This window comes from Phodopus roborovskii, unplaced genomic scaffold (assembly GCF_943737965.1).
Source record: "Phodopus roborovskii unplaced genomic scaffold, PHOROB, whole genome shotgun sequence".
In the NCBI taxonomy this organism is placed as follows: domain Eukaryota; kingdom Metazoa; phylum Chordata; class Mammalia; order Rodentia; family Cricetidae; genus Phodopus; species Phodopus roborovskii.
The window spans coordinates 71,817,999-71,841,975 of NW_026126418.1; the positions used below are offsets into that span (position 1 = coordinate 71,817,999).

The window sequence follows — 23,977 nt, forward strand, 5'->3', positions numbered from 1 at the left end:
TTCATTTATCTTTAAGGATAATTCTCCAAGAAAAAAAAAACATGTATTTTCACCCTTAAGTTCCCATGTAACCCCCTGGCATGCTAGTTAGGAGCCTGACAAAGCATAGGGTGACAGACCTTAAGCTCTCTGAGTCTGTGTCTCCCTTCCTTGCATGTTCTGAAGGGGCTGGGAGGTAGATGAGGCTTCTGAGCTTTCCTGGCTTAGGGTAAGGCCCATTACAGTTGAGGCCCTGCTACCATGAGTGTATCTTAATCTTTGAATGTGTACAGAAAGGCACAGCTGTCCTTCAGTGTCGTGGGAGATGCCCCACTAATGCTCACTTAACAGAGGACCAAGTCCCTTATGCCAAGAGGGTCATCTGTTTATAACTGCATAACTGCCTTCTGCCTAAGCCATCTCTAGGTTACAAGGGTTCCCAATGCAACACAAATGCTGGGGAATAGTCCCATACTGTATTGCTTAGGAATAATGACAGGGAAAAAGTCTGTACGTGTTCAACACAACTCTATTAATTTTTAAATTTAATTGATTCACAACTGAGTCTTGCGGTATGTATCTTAGGCTGATCTTGAACTCTAGATCCTCATTCCTCTGCCTCCCAAGTGCTGGGACCACAGGTGTGCACCACATCCCTCTATATAGATGTGATGTTTGTCTATTTATCTATCTACCTACCTATCATCTGTATCATCTATGTATGTATGCATGTACCTATCCATAATCTATCATCTATGTATGTATCTATCTCTATCATCTAGGAATGTGTTTATGTATATATCTGTCTGTCTGTCTTTCTGTCTGTCTATGGGCTGGAGATGTAGCTTAGTTGGTGGAGTACTTCCTTTGCAGTAACAAAGTCTTGGGCTCCATCCCCAGCACCATATCACCTGGCCCGGTGGAGCACACTTATAATCCCAGCACTTGGCAAGTTGTAAGCCAATCTGAGGTATATGAGTCCCGTCTCTCTATATGTGTATCTTTTTGATTCCTAGTTGATGGACTCCAAGAGGGAGTGTACTGTGGGTAGAGAGAGCTGACTAAACCACCTGAGCCCTTGTTATGAACTGAGAAGGTCTCACTGAAGCCAGGGATCCTCCAGAAATCCGGATGAGGGAAACTGGGGCTCAGAAAGCTCTGGGCAGTGAGCTGATTGAAGGAAGACAACCATTTTGCTCATTCGGCTCTGATCCTTGTCTCAGAGGGAAGACCAGAGTTTAGCTTTCCCAGAGTGCCCTGCTTGATCCCAGCCTGACACAATATTTAGAGTGTTGCAGTCATGCCTGGGCACCTCTAAGTTACATCTCTATAGTGTTCCAGACTTCCCAGATGAGCAGTCGGGAGCAAGATTCCTGGTGGGAGCTTCTGGGAGTGATCCTTGCTCAGTGCTCTCCCACATGTCCAGCTTTGCCTGTCACCAGGTGGCAGAGAACTGCAGGGACCCACCAGGGACTTCCTTCATTCCCTATCTGTGACTGAGCTGGTCTTTGAGTGATTGACAGCCAAGTGTCTTGAGGAGCTGTTGTGATGGATAAAGAATGAGACAAATGTAACTCACAGAGACACAGAACCAGTTCCAGCTCAGTGACTGTAAACAACAAAAAGATACAAAGGAGCTGGAGAGGCCTCAGCAATTTTGCAATCTTTCAGAGGCCCCTACTTGTGTTCCTAGCACCCATGTTGCATGTTCCAGAGTGCAGCTCCAGGGGTTTGGTGCTTTCTTCTGGCCTCTTTGGGCACCAGGCAAAGTTGTTACAGTTCTGCTCCAGTCCCCCAGGGAGTGGAGTGTAACAACTTCACTTTGACTGCTCCACTCAGGGTAGTTTCTATGTCTCTGCTCCCGCAAAAGCAGCAAAACAAAGTCTCACCCAAACCCCATTCAAGAGATTTATTGGGAAGGAAGAATCCAGGGGAGTGGCTGCCCTCTGCCACAGTGGCAGAGGACACAGCTGGGGAGGCTGAACAGACTTGGGGGGGGGTTATATAGGGCGTCTTAGGGGGTGGAGTTTTCCTAGGGAGATTTCCAGAGTGGGGATTGGTCAGATTTCAATCCTTGAGCTCAGACTAGCTAGACCTTGTGCTCAGGAATTTGTTGGTTTTCTGCACAGGTTTAGGGTCAGATTTGGCTCTGATTTCAGGGCTAAAGTGTATTTCTTTCACTGGTCCTTTTTGGCTCTAATTTCAGGACCAGGTTGTATTTCTTTCACTGGCTCTGATTCCAGGGACAAAGTGTGTTTCTTTGGCTGGCCCTCTTTCCCTACAGGCCACATTTACTGTTCTGTCTCTTCCATTTTGGGGGGACCTTTGTGGTTGCATTAAGCCCAGATGGATAGCCTAACTCCAGCTCCCCTGTTCAATATCACCTGGTTAGCATCTCCAGTCCAGCTTCTGCCTGAATTCCTCAGTGACATATCCACAGGTTTCAGAAATTATGTTGTCAACACTTTCGGGAGACCATCAATTGTCTATCACACCCAGATGTCTTATCTCTGGGTATTATTTTTCTTACATGGATACAGAGCAATAGTGGGTAGTAATATGCTGCTAGGCTCTCAGTTAAAATTATGGCTGGGGGCCTGAAGAGATGGCTCAGTGGTTAAGAGCACTAGCTGCTTTTGCAGAGAACCTGGGTTCAAGTCCCAGCACCCACAGTGGTTCACAGTGCTGCAGTCTTTTCTGGCCACGGGCATCTTATGGTGCACATACATGTAAACAGGCAAAACACTCCTACACATGAAATAATAAAATACTTTTTAAAATCATAGCTGGAGAGACTCGGGATGCCTCAGGCTGGGGATGGCTCAGTGGGTAAATGTGCTTTTTGTTCAATCATGAAGACTTTAGCTCAAATTCCCAGCACCTACATAAAAATTGAGATGTGGCCAAGCTGGCCCCTGAAACCACAGTGCTTTGAGGAGCAGAGACGGGAAGATTTTTAAGGGCATAAGGTACCTGACCCCCTCCTATAGCCTTCAAATATATGCCCTGGCACATATACATACACAGACATACACACATGTACATCATATACACAAAATGTGATATATGAACATATATGTGATATGTAGAGAGATGACTGAGCAGTTAAGAGAATTTGATTCTGACAGGCAGTGGTGGCACACACCTTTAATTCCAGCACTTGGGAGGCAGGAGCCAGTCTGGTTCACAGGGAAAGTTCCAGGACAGGCTCTAAAGCTTTGTCTTGAACTCCCCCTCCAAAATGTACACACACACACACACACACACACACACACACACACACACACACACGACAGATGCCAGGAGTGGTGGTGTGCACCTGTAATTCTGTCACTCAGGAGGTTGAAGGAGCATCTAGAGTTCAAAGCTGTCCCAGGCTACATTGTGAGCACCAATTCTCAGAAAAGAAAAAAAAAATATATTAGGCAAGACTGTTTCAAGATAGAGTAGTTTATAAAACAGATCAATTTTTATTTTATGACATCTATGACAATGTTCCTCTACTTGTTTACATATATAGATGCCAGCTAGAAGGATGGACTTTAAATTTTTTTCTTTTAGATTTATTACATATACAATGTTCTGCCTGCAAGAAGAGGGCAAGAGGGCAACGTATGGTTGTGAGCCACCATGTGGTTGCTGGGAATTGAACTCAGAACCTCTGGAAGAGCAGCCAGTGCTCTTAACCCCTAAGCCATCTCTCCAGCCCCCCCTTTTTTGTGGTGGTTTGAATAAGAATGGCCCCATAGAGTCATATATTTAAATGTGAATTAATCAGGGAGTGCAGCTTTTGAGAGGATTAAAGGGGTTAGGAAGTGGCCTTGTTGGAGGAGTAGGCTTTGCAGGTTCTAGAGCCCATGCCAAGCCCAGAGTCTCCCTCTGCAGACCTCTCAGAGCCTGCCTGCCTGCTGCCATGCTCCCTGCTGTGATAATAATGTACTAACCCTCTGAAACTAAGCAAGCCCCTAGTTAAATGAATACCTTCTTTCATAAGAATTGCTTTGGTCACAGTGTCTCTTCACAGCAATAGAACAGGAACTAAGACAATTTTTTCTTGTCTTATTACTTTTTCTAGTCCTTCCACTCAATATTAAATAAATAGGATGGTTCTCTCCAATCTCCCTTTATTAAACTAATTTCTTCTTTTTTGTTTTTGTTGTTTTTGAGACAGGGTTTTTCTTTGTAACAGCCTTGGCCAAACTGGAACTCACTTTGCAGACCAGGCTGGCCTCAGACTCACTGAGATCTGCCTGCCTCTACCTCACTAATGCTGGAATTAAAGGTGTGTGTCATTACCACCTTGCCCTAAACTAATTTCTTATGTGAGACAGGGTCTCAGTGTATATTCCAAGTTGGCCTGGAACTTGCTATATAGCTCAGGCTGGCTTCACATTCACAATCCTTCTGCCTCAGTATCCCAAATACTGGGATTACAGACACACATCACCAGTGTCTGACAAAGTCAACGTTAAAAATATTTGAAGTAGTTCTTGGATAAATGGCACAGCCCTGGTTCAATTCCCAGCACCCAGATGGCAGCTCATAACCATCATACTTCCAGCTCAGTAGATTCAATACTCTCTCCTGACGTCTGGTGGCACCAGGCACATTCATACATAAATGCAGGAAAAAACCCATATACATAGTAAGATACACACACACACACACACACACACACACACACACACACACACACTTAAGGTAGTAAGTGTTGACTGTTACATGTCAGGCCTCTTTGGGAATGAGATAATGGTGATTTTAATTCTCTTAATTTTACTTAAGCTTTAAAAAAAATCTCAGGGCTAGTGACTTTGCTCAGCAGGTAAGGCACTTGCTGCCAAGTCTGTACCTGAATTCCATTCCTGGAACCCACACAGTGGCAGAAGAGAACTGACTTCGTCCAAGTCCTCTGTATATGTGCACAGGCAGAGTAAATTAATATAAAAGCAAGCAAAGAATAAAATGAAATCTTAGCTGTTCGACATCACTTCCATGTGAAGAGAAGATAGCTCTTCTTTTCCTTGATATATGAGCTTTGGATGGGAGCAGGTCAGCATTGTTCCTCAAGCTGAAATCCAGATCTCAGCTTCCAACAGAACCGCAGGCCCTGTGGAATCCAGAGCAGGCCCTGTCATCTATTCACCCGACTCTGGGTTAGCATCTAGAATTTGTTCAAATCACTATGGAAACTCTCTTAGCCAACCCCTCCCTTCTGCTTTTCTTAGGTTATGGGTGTTCCCTTGGCTGAGTTCCTCTGGGTCTCAGCTCTGCTGGAGCAGCTGATGTCTCTTGTCCCTCTCTGCCACCTCGCTCCACCCAGCCCTCATCCCGATATTGGCATGAGCAGTGACCATTTGGAGCCATTCTACTAGTTCCTCTATTTTGCTGATGGTGGAGTGGACTACGGGAGGATAAAAGAATGACTTCCTTAAAGCCACACAACCAGGCAACAGTGCTGAGCTCAGCCAAATCCAAGCCTCCAAGCTTCAGGGTCCAAGATAAAATCAGCAGCTTGACTGACTGCTCGGAGTAGATGCTCCAGAAATAGTAATTGCTGGGCTAGGGAATCTGCTCAGAGGTGTGCCGCTTGCCCAGCACTTGCATGCTCCATCCAGAACTTTGCAAAACACAGAAAAACAGCAAAACAACTTTAGCTGAGTGTGGTGGCACACACCTTTGATCCTTACATTCCAGAGGCAAGGTGGGTGATCTCTGAGAATTCAAACCCAGCCTGGTCTTCATAGTGAGTTCAGGGCAGCCAGGGCTCCATCGAGAGGCCCTGTCTCAAACTATTTTTGTTGTTGTTAATAGCAAGCTTTATTTTCATTGTAACATAGTAGACCTATGCAAAAGTCCCACATCACAAATGTCACCAAGAGATTTCACATACTTCTGGGAAGGACATGAGGCTCTCTCTGGGCCCCCCAGTGTTACCCAACATTTTCCCCCCTGGTCTACTAGTACAGAAAGGAGAGATGTCATCCCACAAGAGTGAAACTGCATGAAGGCAACATCTGCTCTCAGGTTAGGCACTCGCCACCCCTGAACAGTTACAACAGTAAAAGCTCATTGTCACCTCATCAGGTTCAGTGTGCATTTATAAAATGTGAGAATATGTAAATACACTGCACTTTTTTCTTAGACAGTGTAAATGTAGAAGTTCGGAGAATTTCATTTCTTTATGAGCCCAAGCAGGGGTGTGGCTACTATGGATGCGGAGAACTCAGCACACTAATTCCAAGCTTGGCAACCATCAGCAAACTGCACCTGTGATTAAACCTGCAGGCATAAAATTCCTGGAGTTGTCAGATCTCATCCCCATGATGCCAGCCAAGATCCTGGATGTAGCTAGGAAAACCCTCACATTCCTGGGATCCTGAGGCAGCTGTTAAGCATTAAGGCCTGCTAGGCTTCTGAAGAAGAGTCCAGCAGCCAGGGAAGTCACACTATCTGGTTTTGCATGGTCAATAATCCCACCAGTAGCAACCAGGGCTGCATAGCCAAAGCCAAGATAATTAAAAGGCACCAGCAGGCCACTGTCCTTATGCATTGTTCCATTACTCTGGAAACCACACCAGGCCCACACCCAGCACTGGAGTGGGAGTCCAAAGGCCTGTGCAGGAGGACAAAGGCAAGGACAAGTACCCATTGAAGAAGGCAGGTCAGGAGTCGGGCTCAAACTGTTAATGTAAATACCATTAACCTTTATTGCTTCTTAGGTGCCAGGTGTCAACTTATTTTTTAATTTATTTTTTTAAAGATTTATTTATTTATTATGTGTGCAACATTCTGCCTCCATGTATGTCTGCGGGCCAGAAGAGGGCACCAAATCTCATTATGGATGATTGTGAGCCACCATGTGGTTGCTGGGAATTGAACTCAAGACCTCTGGAAGAGCAGTTAGTGCTCTTAACCTGTGAGTCATCTCTCCAGCCCCTAAATTTATTTTTAAAACCATTTGATTTTGCATGTTTGTGTGTGCCTGAGTGTATGTGAGTGCATCTGGAGTGAGGGTGGCATTGAACACCTGGAACTGTGAGCTGCTATGTGGATGTAGGGTACTGAACCTAGGTCCTCAGCAAGAGCAGGACCATCTCTCCAGCTCCCCCAACTTAGTGTTAAAATTGATCGACATGTGTGTAGTGTGTGTGTGTGTGTGTGTGTGTGTGTGTGTGTGTGTATGCGGGCATGCATATGATAGTGGAAATTTTGCCTTCCACTTTATATGCAGCATGGACTCTTTTCAGCAATTTACACTAGGCTAGCTAGCCCAAGAGCTTCTGGGATTCTTCCAACTCCACTTTCCATCTTTTTCTTTCTTTTTAATCTTCTTTTAAAAGAGTTATCTCATGTTTTAATTATGTGTGTGTGTCTTGTGTGGGTATGTGCTTGTGAGTACTGGTGCCTGTGGAGTTGAATCCCCCTAACTCTGTAAGAGCAGTAAGCATTGTTAACTACCAAGCCACCTTTCTCTAATTCTCTGCCTCCTGTCCTCCTGTAGGAGGCCTGGGATTGCAGGTGCTGCTGTAATCTGGCCTTGATTTGGGTTTTAAATCATCATGCTTGCACAGTAAGCATTCTTACCCTCAGAGCCCTCTCCCTGGTCCTCATTAACACTTCTTCACTCTTATTTGGCACTGGAGGAAGCTAGGTGCTAAGCTGCTTGCTCAGGGTTCAAGCACTGCATTGATCTGAACACAGAGGCCAGAGCCACAGCATTATCATTGAGGGCTGATACAGAAAGTCACTGCTGCACATGAATAGGTGAAGGATGCCACTGTGGCCAAAGTTTCCCTCCAGACCCTAACATGGCCCATCTAGGCTCTGGGTCAGTCCCACAACATCTTGAACAGAGCAATTTCATTGGTTATCCGGCCCTAGAAAGAGCCCTTGCCTTCCTGCTTCCCCATCCAATGGAATGGAAGCTAGATCATCTCTCAGACCCTTAGCAACATTCTCCCTGTGTCATGGGCTGAGGCCCAGGGTGCGATGTGGGTGGGTCAGTCCCATGGTGTCCTTCAGGGTGGGTCTCAGGAGGGTTCCCTGCCACCCCACCCCTGCCTCCAGACCTCCTGGTAGGGTTCTCTTTGATGCTATGATTTCATGCCTTTCTGATGGTGGCAAGAGCACAGAAGGGCAGTACAGTCCTGGGGCAGGACTTGGAGTCTCTGGAACACTGAGTTTCCATTCTTCTCGCCCAGTGCCGTTTTTTCTGGGTTTTCTCGAAAAAGTTTAAAGATAAACCCCGTCTGCTCCCTAACCCCTCCCCCCACCTCTCATCTGTCTGTCACCCTTACTGAGTTTCTCCCTTGTGCACCCTAGAGGGAAGGTCGGCCCTCCCAAGCTTTGTCTTTCTCAAGCGGAACGCTGGGGACAGGCGCAGAAGTGTCACCCACTGGGAGATGAGAGAAATGGCGTTGGCCTCCGTCCCAGAACCTTCCTTTCAGCGTGGAGGGAACAGGGTGGTCCTCGAAAACCTCTGATTCTTTCCGTTAGGGTGGGGACAATGAGGGAGAAGATGGGAAGCGTTCAAGGCCATTCTTGGCTACGTAGCAAATTTAAGGCTAATCTGGAATATATGAGACCCTGTCTAAAGAGAAGTGGACTGGAGGGGAGGGGGTCCGTCACCTTTCTTAGAGTGCCCCCTCAACCCGCGCCACCCAATAAGCAACAACATTCAGAGACGGATTCCCTACCGAACACCTCTGGGGACCTTGGTTGGGGGATTTAAAGAGACACCCCTCGCGGGACTTGGACACCCTAAACTACGTCTGGGAGTCCGAGGACCCCGTCCTGGCCCCGCCTCCCGCCGGACGGCGCAGGACGCAGGGAGGGGAGCCCGGGGCGAGGTCCGCCCCGAGAAGGGGCGTGTGGCCCGGGCAGCTGCCTAGCGAGCGGACCGCCCGTAGGGGAGGGCAGAAAGTTCGCGTCCCCAACCGACGGACTTGAGCGCCGGCGCGGCGAGCAGCAGGAGGCGGCGGCGGCCGGCAGAGGCGCGGCCGGGGTATGGACAGCGCGGCCGCCGCCTTCTCCCTGGACCCGCCGGCGCCCGGCCCGGGACCCCCGCCCGCACCCGGAGACTGCGCCCAGGCGCGCAAGAACTTCTCGGTGAGCCACCTTCTAGACCTGGAGGAGGTGGCGGCGGCCGGGCGCATGGCTGCAGGGCCGGTGGCGGGGCCCGAGGCGCGGGAGGGAACGGCGCGCGAGCCGTCCGGGGGCAGCAGCGGCAGCGAGGCGGCGCCGCAGGACGGTGAGTGTGCGGCGTGGGAACCGGGCCGGGGCAGCGGGACTTGGGCTGCGGGACTTGGAGTTACCGGGAACCCTTCGCCGAGAAACCGACTGCGGGATCCCCGGGCTGAGGGGCTCCCGGGAGGCGGAGGGACTCGGGCTGTGGGACTCACTGGCTGCGGGATCCAGTCTCTGGGACTTCTAGGCTGAGGAATCTTCAGCTTGTGTTGTGGCTGTGGGACCCGCGGGTACTGGGACCCCCACCCCCAGCTGCGAGATTCCAGCTACAGAGACCTCTGGCTTACAGGATCCCTGTGCTGTGGGATCCCGGCTGTGGAAGTGGGGTGTGTGACACACAGTTTGAGAGACTGTGACCTCAGCTACAGGGACCTCCTAGCTGCGGGATCCCAGCTGTGGGCACTGAAGAACTGGGTTGTCCAGAGCGGGAACCACAGTCCCAGAATGTACTGTCCAGTGGTGAGCTGCTGTTGTCTCAAAAGCTCCTCCTTCGGAAGAGACCCGCTTTGAACAAGGTCCACTTGCAGTCTTGTGACTTTTGGAAAGCTGGCTGCCCTTGCATCCCAAACCCACCTACCCTCGCATCCCAAACCCACCTACCCTCAGAAGCTGGTGCTGTTGCTTTTGGGAAAACTGAGGCTGTGGAAGGGACAAGCCATTAAGTCAAACTCGGTTCAGCCCCTTAGAGCTAAGGCAGGCAGGTCTTAGGGTTTGTGAGGTGGGCATGCCTGCACAACCACACCCTTCGGTTTGGGGTGGAGGAGCTCTGGGAGGAGTATAGCCAACTAGGGCTGCCCCCTCCCCCCGCTAAGGTTAAAGGTCATCTGGAAGGGGCTTTAAAAACAAACAATCCAAATAGCACCCCCCCCACACACACACACACAACCACCCAGGATTATAGAGTCCTCAGCTCAGCCTTTCATAAAAGAGGGAGAAGTTGATTGGGAAATTAAGACGTAGGGATAGGCTTGGGGGAGGGGAGACTGGGAATGAAGGATTCGAATGACACAAAAATCCCAGCCTAGACAGCTTCGGTGAGGAGCAGGGCAGGGGGATGGCTAGAGTCACCAAAATCACTTAGGTGCTAGGGGACAGTACTGGTTGTGCTGAGACACCTGACTGGTGTGTGGAGAGGTGATAGAAGGGGGGTTGTTATCCCCCACCTTCCCTTCCACCCTAAGCACTCACTTCCGGTAGTAGGCTCAGGGTCAGGAGGTTACTCAGGCAGCCTGGGAGCCTCAGCTTTCAGACAAGAGGGCGTCCTCGGAAGCCAGAGATGGCAGTGGCACTGTCTGGAGCCAAGGCTGTGAGCAAGAGTACATCCACTGGTGCGAAGCATGGGACCCAGCCCCTGGCTGCTCCTGCCTCCCTCCTCCCTGCTCCCTGCTGGTGGCCACTTCCCGCCCTTTGCAAGAGCCTGGCTACTCTCTTCCCTCTTGTGTTGGGTGATGGATGATGAGTGAGTTGACAGCCCTGGGAGTCAGCTTCTCTATCCTTGATGAAAAAGTAGAGGAAAGGAGCCATTTCTGGCCAGAGGTAAAGTGACATGCTCAGGGTTCTCTGGTTTCACCTTGGTGACTGAGGCTGTGTGGCATGACAGAGGAAAGAACAAAATCAAGGTGAAGAAGGAAGGGGCAGCAGAGGAAGACAAGGAGAGAACACTGGCATTATGATGTAAGAGGGCGGAGGTGTGGCCCTGGTAGGGAACGCACAGCACTAAATCTGATTTCTTTGTCATGGAGCCTACAATAGACATTCTCAATCTGTGGGTCTCAACCCCTTTGTCAAACCTCTATCTCCAAAAATATTTACAATTCATAACAGTAGCAAAATTAGAGTTATGAAGTAGCAACAAAAATAATTTCATGGAGCCAGGCATTGGTGGCCTATGCCTTTAGTCCCAGCACTCGGGAGGCAGAGGCAGGTGGATCTCTGTGAGTTCGAGAACAGCCTGGTCTACAAGAGCTAGTTCCAGGACAGGTTCCAAAGCCACAGAAAAACCCTGTCTTGAAAAAACCACAAAAAAAAAAAAAAAAAAAAAAAAAAAAAAAGAAAGAAAGAAAGAAAATAGTTTCATGGTTGGAGGAGTAGGAACTGTATTAAAGGGTCACAGTGTCTCCCCAAATGGACCTTTTCCTCCAGGGGAATCCCAGATGGCAAGTGTGAGCTAGGGTGTGAGTGCCCAGATGGTGTCATTGGCAGCCTCTAGGAAGCTGGGTGGGTAGCGGGTGACCCCTATTTCCTCGGGATCTGGCCACAGGCATCCTGAAAACTCATGAGAACTTCCAGGCTTTTCCTGGGGTGCAACTTCTTGCACATGGGATGCAGGACATATGGAGTCAGGTGCTAGATCCAAGGCCAGGTTCAAGAAATCACTGCTCTTTCTGGGTTGAGGTGTACAGATAAGAAGGCAGAAGAAGGAGGCTAAGGCAACTTCCTGATCATCCCTTTGGTTAACTGTCTTTCCCACAGCCATGGATTGGTTTCACAGTCCCAAGGCCTCCAAAGATTGGGAGGAGGGACCTGTCCTTTCCACCTCCTGGTGAGCCCAGCTGGAATTGCTGGAACCCGTGGAATGAGGGTACCAGTTGTAGGAGGAGCATAGAGGCCCAGTGTGCACAAGGCCTTGGTTCCATCCCCAGCAGGAAGGGAGCAGGGAAGCAAGGGAAGGAGGAAAGGGAAGGGTGCCAGGACCTACCCTCAGGGGAGCACATGTGGGCCATAGGCTGTGCTGGTAACTCCCCAATCCTGAGCCCTCCAGGGCACAGACCCCCTTGAAAGGCAATCTCCCTGTGGTTTCTGCAGAGTAGGGATGCCCCCTAATAGAAAAAATGCAGGTTATTGGGGAACAAATGAGTGAGAACTCCTGTTTACATCCTGCCAGTTAAAAAACGAAGCCAAACCAACCAATCAACAAACTAAAATCCTTGTGTTTTTTTTAAAAGCCACTGGTAGATCCAGCCCTTGTCTGCTAATGATGTTCCAAGCCCTTGCTCCCCTGAGAACTGGCTTCTTAGGCTGCGGCTTCGCTAGTGACTCAGAACAAACCAGGGTCTCGGGTTCCTCCTAAATCAAATGCTGAGCTATGCCAAGCACGTTAGGAAAATAAACCCTCCTTCTCTGCCTTTGCAATGGCATACAACAAAAGAAACCACATTAATAACCTCCAGTTTCTTGAAAGCATTCCCTCCTGTGGGCAAGGCGGAAACCAGGCCCTGGACACGCTGAGAAAATAAACATGGCCCCAGGAGCAAGGCAGAGAGGCCTGAGTCAGGGCAGCCCGGGCTCTGCTTCAGGCTGGTACCTTTGGAGAAGCATAGGGTGCTGGGTTGCCAGGGAGACTAAATGGATCTCAAGAGGATTGTGTGTGTAGATTTTGGGCAATGGGACACCTGAAATCCAAGGAGGTCCTTGGGGAGCTGAGTGGCAACTGGTAATTGGGATGAGTCTAGATTAGGGTGGGGATCTGTTCTTTCCCTTTGTTAAACAGGACCATAGGGGGAACTGGAAGTCCTGAGAAATCAGTGGGTTCCAGAGACTGGTAGACTTTCAATCTGTCAGGCTTCACCCTCTCTCTGTGTCTCTCTCTGGCTTTCTAAGACTGTCTCATGTGGTCAGGCTGGCCTCAAATTTGCTACTTAGCAGAGACTAGCCTTGAATCCTTACCTTCTTACCCTACCCCAAGGCTGGGATTACAGGCATATACCATGCCCCACCATCAGCTAATCTTTTCTGTGATAATTCATGGTTAGTTCAGGATTTACCATGGCCTATTTGCAAGTGCAGAGTCCAGCAATGTCTTGTATTGCAAAGGTCCCTTCCTGCCACATCCAGCTCCTAGAAGCTTTCTTTGCCTATGAACCTGACCACACAAGGTTCTTCTACAGTGCTTGTCCCTTTGTGTGTGGTTCACTTGGTTTAGGAAGCATCTCAGTTCATCCACGTGCCATGTGTTCAAACGCCTTTCCCTTTCAAGACTGAGTGATGTTCCACTGTATGGATATATGCATTTCAATCGTCATTTCATTCACTAATGAACAGTGATTATGGGTAGTGCTTCGTGTCTGTGTGTACGACTTCAAAGGTCTCTGCTTTTAATTCTTTGAGGTATGCTTCTCCACATGGAGTTATTAGGTCATGTGGTAATTCATGATTAATATTTTAAAAAGTCATTGTGTGCACGTATGCGTGTGTGTGTGTGTGTGTGTGTGTGTGTGTGTGAGTGTGGGTGTGTGTGTGGGCATGGAAAACCATGGGGATCCAGCATCACTTCCCATCTTGATTGAGACAGTCTTGTTGGTGCTATGCATGCCAGCTTCCAGGGACTCCCCTGTTTCTATTGGACGTGTGCTACCACACACAGTTTTACATGAGTTCTTGGGATTTGAACATAGGTCTTCACACTTCCATACCAAGCACTTTACCCACTGAACCATCTCCTGCAGCCCTCATGTTTAATTTCCTAAGAAATTGTAATGGTGTTTTCCACAACAGAATCTGACCAGCCTCTTAGTAACTGATTTGGGGACAGGGTACTGGCAAAAACTGGTCTGTAAGATGGGAGCGGGCTGGAGGGACAAAGGGCCTTCTCAGAATAGTGCTTTTAAGAGGCAAGCTTGCTCTAACTCCTGCTCTCCCCTCTCCACCCCTACCCTGCCATGAATCCATTTCCTGAAGGACAGGGACACTCTCCCTTACTCAGTGAATGCTGGATGAGGATGACTACACCTCAGTCCAGCTCCTTGCCATGAGTGACTCTGGACAAGTCACCATCTCTTTTGAGTCCTCACCTGAACCACACATGAGTGATGCACAGATAGCTGTGGGTCTCTCCCCATAGCTCTATCCAAGCTAGAAAAAGCCCTGTGGTGGTTGTTCTTGGGGACACAGTCCTGAGCTGAGCCTGGCGCCTAGGAGCAGACAGGAGAGGAGGTTGCCTGGCTTTTCCCAGAGTCTGGAGAGGAAGAGGCTGAAAAAAGAGCTGCAGTGGACTTCCAGGGTGGCGGGGGCAGTGGTCAGTCCCTTCTGCCTTTGTCTTCAGGGACAGCACCTACTGAGTAGCCCCTCACCAGACTCAGGGTGTTCCTGTGCCTCCTCCATCTAGGAGCTCCTGGGGTGAGGCTGGAAGCCCTGCCCGCTGCCTCAGTCTGACCTGCTCACATACACCCTGATACTTCAGTGCAGCCATCTACAAAGTGGGTTTACAGCTTAATTTATTTATTGGTGTGTGTGTGTGTGTGTGTGTGTGTGCGTGCGTGCACACACACATGCATGCATGGGTGTGATGGCTCTTGAGTGGAGGTCAGAGGACAACTGTGGAGAGTTGGATCTCTCCTTTCACTGTGGGTTCTAGGGACCAATACGGACATCAAACTAGTCTGGACATTGAACTGAGGCTGCTGGGTTTGTAGGCAAACCCATTGAGCATGCCATCTGTAGAATGGGAACAAGGGGTGTTCCGTATGGGGTGAGCAGACCCTAAGCAGTGTGTGATGCATAGTTGGTGCTCATTAGAGTTTCCAGACAGCTCTTTGAGGTATTTACAGGGTTTATGGTTCTCATACTTTGAAGGCTCAGAGAGGTGGATCAACCTGCCCAAGGTCTCACAGCTGGGACAGGATGATAGGTTGGTGTTGGGACTCAAAGTCCAGGCCTTTCTCCAGCACAGCCCAGTATGTGGATGGGAGAAGCTAGGAGCAGGAGCTCCCTGTATGCTGTCGAGACTGGCTGTGAGGCTTGGGAGCTGGAGGGGTGAGACGGACTGATGAGGAATAAGGTTTTGGATAGGGACCCTGTGTGCATGACAGGGTTTCTGAGCACTTGGAAAGAAAGGATGGATGTCAGCCAGGTGATGGTGGCAGAATCTACCTTAAATCCTAGCGCTCTGGAGGCAGAGACTTAGGATCTCTGTAAGTTCAAGGCCAGCCTGGTCTACAGAGGGAGTTCCAGGACAGCCAAGGCTTCACAGAGAAACCTTGTTTTGAAAAACTTTAAAAAGGAAAAAGAGAGAAAGGATGGATGCCTGCTCACTTGTCCTGAGCAGCGGTGTGAAGTCAGGGAAGACCAGGCAGAATTCTGTGTGGTTTGATGATGGCTGACCCTGGGTGGAGGCAGACCCGAGGGTAGCTTAAGGAAGCTGGTATTCCCACAGATGTCCTAAGGAAGGGACAGGAAGGGTCGCTAGGAAACTGGGGAGGAAACTTAGTGAGTAGAGTGCTTGCTTAGCATGCACAAGACCCAACATTAAATCCTCAGAACCACATAGAACCAAGCGGGGTACACACCTGTAATCCTAGCATTGAGGAAGTAGATGCAGGAGAATAAGGAACTTAAGGTCGTTCTCAGCTACATAGTGAGTTCACGGTCAGCCTGGGCTATGAGACCCTATATCCAAAATGGGGCAGATTCCGGTGGCTGCCTGGTTGGGAGGCTGAGGAGAAGCAAGCAGGACCGTGTGGAGATGGGGCTGATGGCTGTGTGAGGCACCTGGAAAATAGCTAGGACCCCATAGGCACCTTAGCCAGGTGCCGTGCATTGGCAGGAGTCTCACCTGCCTTGTCTTCCCTCTAGCCCTGTGACATGGGTCCTTTGATTATCCCCGGTTTATAGAGAGGAAAACTGAGCCTCAGAGAAGATCATATGTGTAATAGGGTTGCTCGTTCTAGTTCTACATGGGATTCCAAACTGGGTGTGTCTTGTCTCAAAGCCCTTACTCTGTCCCAATTGTTCTTGTAGCCTTGGAAATACTGAAATGGCAGGACCAGGGCTGCCTCACCCCCTCCACACACACACACAGGTGTAGGTACACTCCGGGGCCATGAGGTAGTCAGGGGAGCTGGGGAGAACCGAACACACCCAGCCTTTGTGACAATGGTATGAGGGAGAGTGGGGTCTGCCCAGCATTGCGGGAGCTTAGGGATGAGAAACTGGGGGTCCTCTGTCACTTCCCTCTCCAGCCACAGACCCAAGACAACTGTCAGGGTTCCTGTGCAGGAATGTGGCAGGAGGCCCCTCCCCCAGCTCCCTGATTCCTATGCACCCACCCAGTCCATCCAGTCTCCGGCCTGCTTACAGGTCCAGTCCTTCTGCCTCAGGAGCTGGCATAGAGCGGATGGAGTGTGTTTGCCAAGAAAAGACTGACTCCTGCAGCCATCCTCCTAAAGCTCTGTCCTAAAGCACTGTCTGTCCATCGGGAATGAGCTGATCCCCAGCTAACAAAACCTCACTAACAGCCTCTCCATTTTTCTCCCTGTTGTAGTTTGGAGGTGAGAACGTTGTCACCTGCTGGCATTTGGGGACCACACGGGAGCTGGGGTAGTGGTGCTGGCTGTCCTGGATTCACAGTCACAGACCCACACACACATGCTCCATAGTGAGGCCCCAGCTGGCGCAAATAATCCTACCAGGCTTTTTGGGTGAGGCTGACTCAGACCCACAGAGTGGCAGAGCTACCTGGCTACATGGGCCAAGGGTTAAGTGCTCTTATGAGGTGTTGAGTAGGAGGGAGCTGTGGGGCTTCCTGTTTAGAAAGAGCTTGGGGGTGGGCACGTCTCCATATGCTCTTATGGTGGCCAGGGCCACAGACTGGGCACCATCAGCACCCACTGATCCATCAGGGAGGAGCAAGGCTTGTCAGACTGAGAATAGCTACCTGCTGTCAAGTAAAAGGCCACAGCCTCCATGCCTTACTGGTCTACCAAGCATAGCAGAGAAACTCCTAGGCCATGACCATCGCTTCTCTAGTCTCCCCTGAGATCTGAAAACACCAATGTCCTGCTTGCCCTGAGCTTAGGTTCCCACCACATCTGTTTGTTCCCTGACTGACTCTTGGGAGGGGGAGGGTGGTGATGACAGGACGCCATCCACATGGGGCCCTTTACGGGTAATGATATTTTTTATTGTGCCCTAAAAATGAAGTGCACTCTGGAAGAGATTAGCTTGGGGCTTTCTTTAAGATGGGTTCTGCTTGCCTGTGTGTGGGATGGGCAGCCAGAACATCTTTAGTCTTTGGTGGTGGGGGAGTGGGAGGGTGTAGGAAAGGGGGACTTAAAAGGCTGAGTGATGGCAGGGGCTGAGCTGAGGCCTGGAAGGCAGTCGTCAAAGAAGAGTCTGGTGGAAGACAGCAGAGGGGTGACAGTCAGGGACTGGGTGGCCTGAAAGCTTCCACAAAGGAACACTGTTCCCTTCAACCCCAGAACAAAACCAACTCCTCAGTAGCTCCAGATGTGGCAGGTGAGAGCATGTCATCTCCATGACATCGATGCCCAAGATGTAAGAGGGGCCCTAGACAGGGGTCAGAAAATCAGTGTCCACCTGATCTAACCCAGACACTGTCTCTGAGCCTTTGTGCCTTAGCTCACTGCACCATCTGTCTCTGGCCATAATGATGAGATTCCAGAACTTACCTGGGAAGTTGGTTGAAATGGATTTACAGACTCTGGGGCATCAGAGTCCCTGGTCTGTGCTTATGAAAGTCCCCTCTCTGCAAGATGCTATGTTTGTTTTAGTTTATTTATTTAGTTATTAGGGCCATGGTTCCATGTAGCCCAGGCTGGACCAGAAGTCATATAACCAGGGATGACTTGGAATGCTTACTCATGCTCCTGCTTCCACCTCCTAAATACTGGGGTTCCAGCTGTGGATTGAAACCAGGGCTTTGCACATCTGGGAAGAGCATCTAGGCCAGTCCCCATCCCAGATAAGTTTGATACCTTGCTAATGAGTGATCTTCCAGAGCCAACTGCATCTTATCACTCCCTTTTACTGATTGGGAAACAGTTCTCTTGGTGATAGAGCAGTTGGGTAGGGTGCCATGGAAAGTTGAAGGACCCGGAAGGGTGGCTGCACGAGAGAGAGGGCCTCAAGGTCTAGACGGGATAGCTGCTTTCATCTGTCCACTGTGTTTGGCATTGCCCAAGCACCTGCCCTGTACCAGCCCAAGGCATCCTGAGAAGTTAGGATAAAGCTTGTGATTAGGGCAGAGACCTGGATGGATCCCCACTCCCAGTGTCCTGACTTTATTGTCACCTCCAGGTGTGGTGGCCAGGGCCCAGCTGGGCTGGGTTCTGTCACTCTGGTTCCCATCATACTGAGATCCTCTTCTCTGCTACCCTCCCTGGCCTTGCCCATCACACCTCATGTGGCTCTCCTGATGGGGTTGGGGACATGTCCTGGGCATGAGTATCCTCTGTGCCCAGTGGGATAGCCATTTCTTTCCAGTTTTTGTTCTTAAGTCCCTAGACCCCTCCTCCCTGTCTGTCCTCCCTACTACTGTTCCCCCATGCCAGCCTCCCTTCTTGCCTTGGGCACAGCTATCCACATGCCAGGGATGGCGTTATTAAAAATGACATTTAACCAGGGCTGGAATTACCACTCGGATGGCTGCAAACCTCGGAATCAAAGCAGAGCCGCGGGGCGGGCGCGCCTGACAGGGGCCTTGCAGCCTCCCCGCCGCCAGAGCTCAGCAAAGGCTTCCCACATAAAACCTCGCAGACCAGCGAGGTCTTGAAAGCCAGCGCACCTCCTTTCATTAGACTAACAAATAACACATAACAGAAAACATCTGTTCACAGCAGCCTTAATGTTCTCAAGATGGGCTCTGAGTGGCTGGTTTAGCCAGTGGGCACCTAGTGTGCAGGGTGCAGGTTAGAGCATCCCCTACCCGTGGGACTAAGAGCTGGCTTCTTTTCTTCATATCTTTCAAGCTTAGCCCTTCACCCTCCCTTCTCACTGATAAGGATTTGCAATCTGAGGGTCTGTATGCAAGGAGGTGGGGTGACTGGATGGCAGGCACGATAATCCTGACATTTAGGAGAGATACAGGTTCAATGCACTAGCAATCAGAGACCTCATTTGAGTCTTGGCCAGGCCCTGAACCAGCGGTGTGATGTTGCTACATTGCTCAGTGGGCTTCTGGCTCACACCACACACACACACACACACACACACACACACACACCTTTAGCCTTGTCTTTGGAGCTAGAGGGACAGTGAATCTCATGCCCTTATAAAAGCTAGGTGCCCTGCAAAAGCTCCCTCCACCAACACTGGTCCCCAGAAAGCCAGAGAGGTCCATTGTTGCACACGTTATTGAAGGCTGGGGCCAAGAGGCCACATGCCTTCCAGAATTGTAAGTCTGAGTCTTACAGCTTAAATGTGGAGAAGGAAGGCCTGTCTCCCACACCAAGGGGAAAAGTGCAGAGGAACACGCCAGCACTAACTACATACTGGCACCATGCTTCACCAAGCCACACAAAGGATGCTCTGAGAGACAATGATGTGAGACTTCTTTCTGGCCATGATCAGCTCTGCCCCCTCCTTTAACAAAGCCAGGCAGGGGCTGGAGAGATGGCTTAGCTGCTCTTCCAGAGGTTCTGAGTTCGCAGTAATCACATGGTGGATCACAACCATCTATAATAGGATCTGATGTCCTCTTCTGGTGTGCAGGTATACATACATAGCATTCATATACATAAACTATAAATAAAATAAAGAAGAAAGCTAGGTGGCATTCATTTATTTGCTCATTCACTCATTCTGCACACAGGCACCTTGTTGGCTTATACCAGTGACATGGCCATATTTTGTCCCTGAGGGCTTGGAGCCCAGCAGGGAGGCAGTGTAACTTCCCTGCCACCTGGCTTCTTCTTAGCCTTCTGCACTCTACCAATGACTAGTTTGTCCTGGCAGCCCAAGGTGAGGTGGAGCATTGTCCGCACCTCAGAGCTCAGGGAGCCAAAGTGACTTCTGCACCATTTCTAGGGACCTCAGTGGCCAAGTCACTCTGCATGGTGCAGATGGCTACAGAGTCCTCCTTCTGGATGCTGCCCAGGCCCTGTCAGGGTTGGATTTCTATCTGCCCCCTTCCCACCAGGAACCTGCTTTTGAGAGACTTGCTAGTTCCCTGGACGGCCAGACTGGCTGGGGCTGGGGTTGTGAGTTTCTTGAGACATCCTGTTTTAATTGGGAGGCCAGCCTCTCCTGCAGAGCTGGTTCCCTGGGCACCACAACACAGGGAGGAGAGTGTCATGACTCCACGCGGGAAATTGTGGGAGACAAGAAGTAAAAACTGCTACTCTGGTTTCATTGGGAAGGGAAGAAGGAACGGCCCAGATCTAATAGCAGCTGAAAGCAGCTTCATGATTGAAATAAAACTGTTGCTGGGCTGCAGATTTTTTGGGGGGATGGGTAAGAGGGGTCTAGTTTCTGTGTCAAGGCATGGGAAGTGAGAACGGTGTCCTGGTAATTGTTCCCTTGTTTCTTGCCTGTCTTTTGGTGTGTTTCACTCATGCCAAGCCTGTGCTGAGTCCTGGAGTGAAGGAGTTGCCTGGCTGCCACCAGCAGGGACAGTTGAGGGAGGTGTTCTGCAGGAGGTAGAAAATCAGAAGGGACCTAGAACCAGAGTGAGATAAGCAAGAGAGGGGCCTGGAGGATGCTGGGGGAGGTAAGAGAGGGGAAGGCCACCTGACTGTCCCAGAAGTGGATCAAGAGGTAGATGTCCCAAGACTGTATCCTTCAAGTGTGGCCATTGTTAGAGCCATGCCTAGTGGTGCAGGCCCGTAGTGGAAGTTACTCTAGAGACTGAGACAGGAGGATTTCAAGTTCAAGGCCATTTTATGAGACCCTGTGTCAAGATAAAAATGAAGAAAAAGGGTTGGGATGTAGCTCGGTGGTAGAGCCCTTCATAGCATGATGAAGGCCTAGGCTCTGAGTTCTACTTTCGGTGATATGAGAGAGAACAGAGAAAAAAGATTTCCCGTTTTTGATGTAAGTGCATTGGGGATATTTCCTCACACTTGTGGGTGTCTGGGGTGTGTAGTGTGGGGCCTCACAATTAACAAAGGTCCGATGTGGAAACAGCTGCTGTGTCTCAGTTGCCCTAGCCTTCTGGGAGGAGCTGCTCAGAAGCTCTGCCCAACCTTGGCCCCTACTCTGAAATCTGAGTTCCTCACCTGCAAAGAGGGCTTTGTGGCTTCCCCACATTAGGGACCCTCAGAGGCACCAAGAGACCTTCTGTGTACCTGCCTGGAACTAGCCTGTCAGAAGTACACCTGCTTATACTCTAGTTCCCTCTCTCTGACACTCTGAGAAGGGGCAGACAAGGCGTGTGGGTGGATGGGGCTGAGCAAGGAGAGGTTTATAGGGCCCCACAATCTGCCAATCTGCCCATCTGCCAGGTGGCTTTGCTGGTACCTAACTTCCCAGCTCAGGGCTCCCAACCTATAGGACACATTCCCTGGATCTCTGCCTAGTTTTCCTTGTGGCCTGGGTCTCCTCAGAAGGGACAGTGTTGGTGTACTGCAACCCTTTGTTTGGCTGTGGCTGGCCCTGCTCGTTGTTCCCATGCAGACAGAGGCATGGTGCTTTATTCTCGTGGCATCCATGTAACCATAGCTAATTTCATGACAAACGGCATCCCTAAAATACAACACAACTATTTTTATAATGTGGTGTTTGAGGTTAAAAAATTCAAATTAGAGATTAATTGCTGTTTCCAGATTTGTGGGTAAGATGGCTTTGAGTGGATGTGTCCTTGGAGCCGTGAGAGCCTCACTGACATCATGTCTAGGACATGCATGCACATATGCCCGTGCACATTCTCCCACTAGGCCAGGCCTTGGGGGCTAGCACAGTTGGGTGATGGGATATTTGCATTCATTTCAGCGCTGGCCACCTCTCCCATTTCCTTCTTTGCCCAGGACTCAAGGGTCCAAATGGTGGCCAGAGCAGGCTCCCTCCTTCTCCAGACACAGCTTCAGATTTGAGGAGCAGATAACAGAGTGGGGGCATCAAGAAGGAAGGGAGAGGTGCAGGTGAACCTCCTTTGCCCAGCTCTTGGCTTCCCCGGCCGCCTCTTTTCCTGCAACCTCCAAATCAGAACCAGATGTCAGTCTAAGTGAGGTCTGCGGCAGGATGGATGGGCGAGGTGGGAATTCTGCCAGGCAGGGAGGCATGCCAGACCAGCCCTGTTCCCAAGAGGGTGGGTGTGGGAAGGGTGTCCCTTCAGCACACTGGGATCAGCTCAGCGGTCCCCCTCCACAAAACTTCTGGGCTCTGGAGAGCTCAGTGGTGACTCTCAGGCTTGGTGGCCCCTCTGGAGGCCTGAAGTGACCCTCCCACCACTGTCCTGATTTCTGAAGATGGATGTGATGAGGCTCTTGGGGGTGGTCAGAGAGCAGTATCTCCCCCCAGGGATTGCCGGTCCAGTGATTGCTCTGTGTGTCTAAGCCCCCAGAAGAGGAGGTCCAGGGAGACCAGGGAACCAGGCTGGTGCTGCTTGGCTCCTTGGGGCCAGATGCTTCCCTCTCTGAGCCTCAGTGGGTAGGTGAGGTGGTGGCAGCACCATCCCAGAGGTGAGGGTTGTGAGACAGGAGACTTGCCCCATAGCTCACTTCTGCACCTGCCATTATTGTTATTTCCGTTACTATTATTGGCAGCCCCTGCATTGGGAAGAGAGGATTCTTTAAGCACAGAGACAAGCCCTTGGCAGCTGATAGTCCCAAGGGACCCTCATCTTCTCAGCATAGGGATGAGGGAGTATCCCAACCCAAACTAACTCCATATTAAGGCAAAAACTGTCCCTCTGCCTCCAGCCTACCCTGGGGCGGGGCAGGGAGAGTAGGGTCTGTTTAGCAGGTCTTTTGCTGGCAGGTTGGGGGCCAAGATGGAGTGGGAGTGCAGCTATGACTCCACCCTCGGAGGAGAGCTTTGCCTGTTCCAGGGGACAGCTACAGGGTCACCAGCCCTGCCCTCAGCCTTTGGCATAGCACATGGGCAAAAAAGCCTGGGAGAGGGCTGGGTCAGAGACAGCCTGGGGGAGGGACTCCATCTTAAGGTTCAGGTGCAGACCTCAGGCCACTAGCCCTACCTCCCCTCCAATCGCTCCCATGACATAGCCTGAGGAGCCACTGTGAGATCTCTGGGTGACATGTCCGTCAGCAGGGAGACTCTGCTGCACCCTGCTTTGTGACAGTAGGTAATAGTCTCTGTCTTAAGGGACCCTGCTACCAGGACAGGCTGCAAAGATCCATGTGCCCTGCAACTACCAGAAAGACCACCAACTATGACATGTGCTGCCCAGGGCTGGGTGTCCAGGAGATAGCATTCCCAAAGTGGGTCCATCCAGCATGGTTCTCCACAGATTTGGGGTACAGAGGGTGTTCTGGGGTGGAGGTAAACTATCCTTACTCTGCCAGGGTGGGGACAAGGGCCTTGGTATGTTGTTGTAGCTTAGGCAGCATCAGGGCGTCATCTACAGCTATAATAGGAATCTGTCTCAAGGGCTGAGATTGTGTATCGATTGGCAGGGTGCTTGCTTGCAGAGCATGCAGGAAGCCCTGGGCTCCTCCCTAGCACTGCATAAACCAGATGTGGTAGCACACATCTGTAAAACCAGCACTCAGCAGGTAGAGGCCGGAGAATCAGAAGTTCAAAGTTGCACACAGATGTGTATGTGTATGACCTGTCTCTGTAGGAAAGGGCAGAGCCAGAGACAGAAAGGCCTGTGGTAGAAGTCTGGACCCAGCCATGCCTGACACCACCCCGCCCACATTTCCCAGTAACATGCTTTGGTTTTGCCTAGGCTAGTTTGCTCAGGTCCTCCCCAACTTGCTTTCTCTGTCTGGCTGCAAAATTGTTAAGCAGCTGAGGCACCGATCAAGGAAAGGAGGAAGGGGACACCCAGCTGTCAATGTTAGGAGGCTCACGGCTCACTTTGGGGCTAGGGGAACGTGGCAGCTGGGCGCTCCGTTCT

General features: G+C 50.5%; 1 protein-coding gene across 1 annotated transcript in view; it reads left to right on the forward strand.

Moving 5' to 3' along the window:
* Positions 1–8,842: 8,842 nt before the first annotated feature.
* The window catches only part of Prrx2 (paired related homeobox 2), a 37,495-nt gene continuing 22,360 nt past the window's right edge, over positions 8,843–23,977 (forward strand). Inside the window, exon 1 of the mRNA XM_051185123.1 lies at positions 8,843–9,229. Within this exon, the coding sequence (XP_051041080.1) occupies positions 8,986–9,229 (244 nt within the window). The 5' untranslated portion in view covers positions 8,843–8,985. The remainder of the gene's footprint in view (positions 9,230–23,977) is intronic.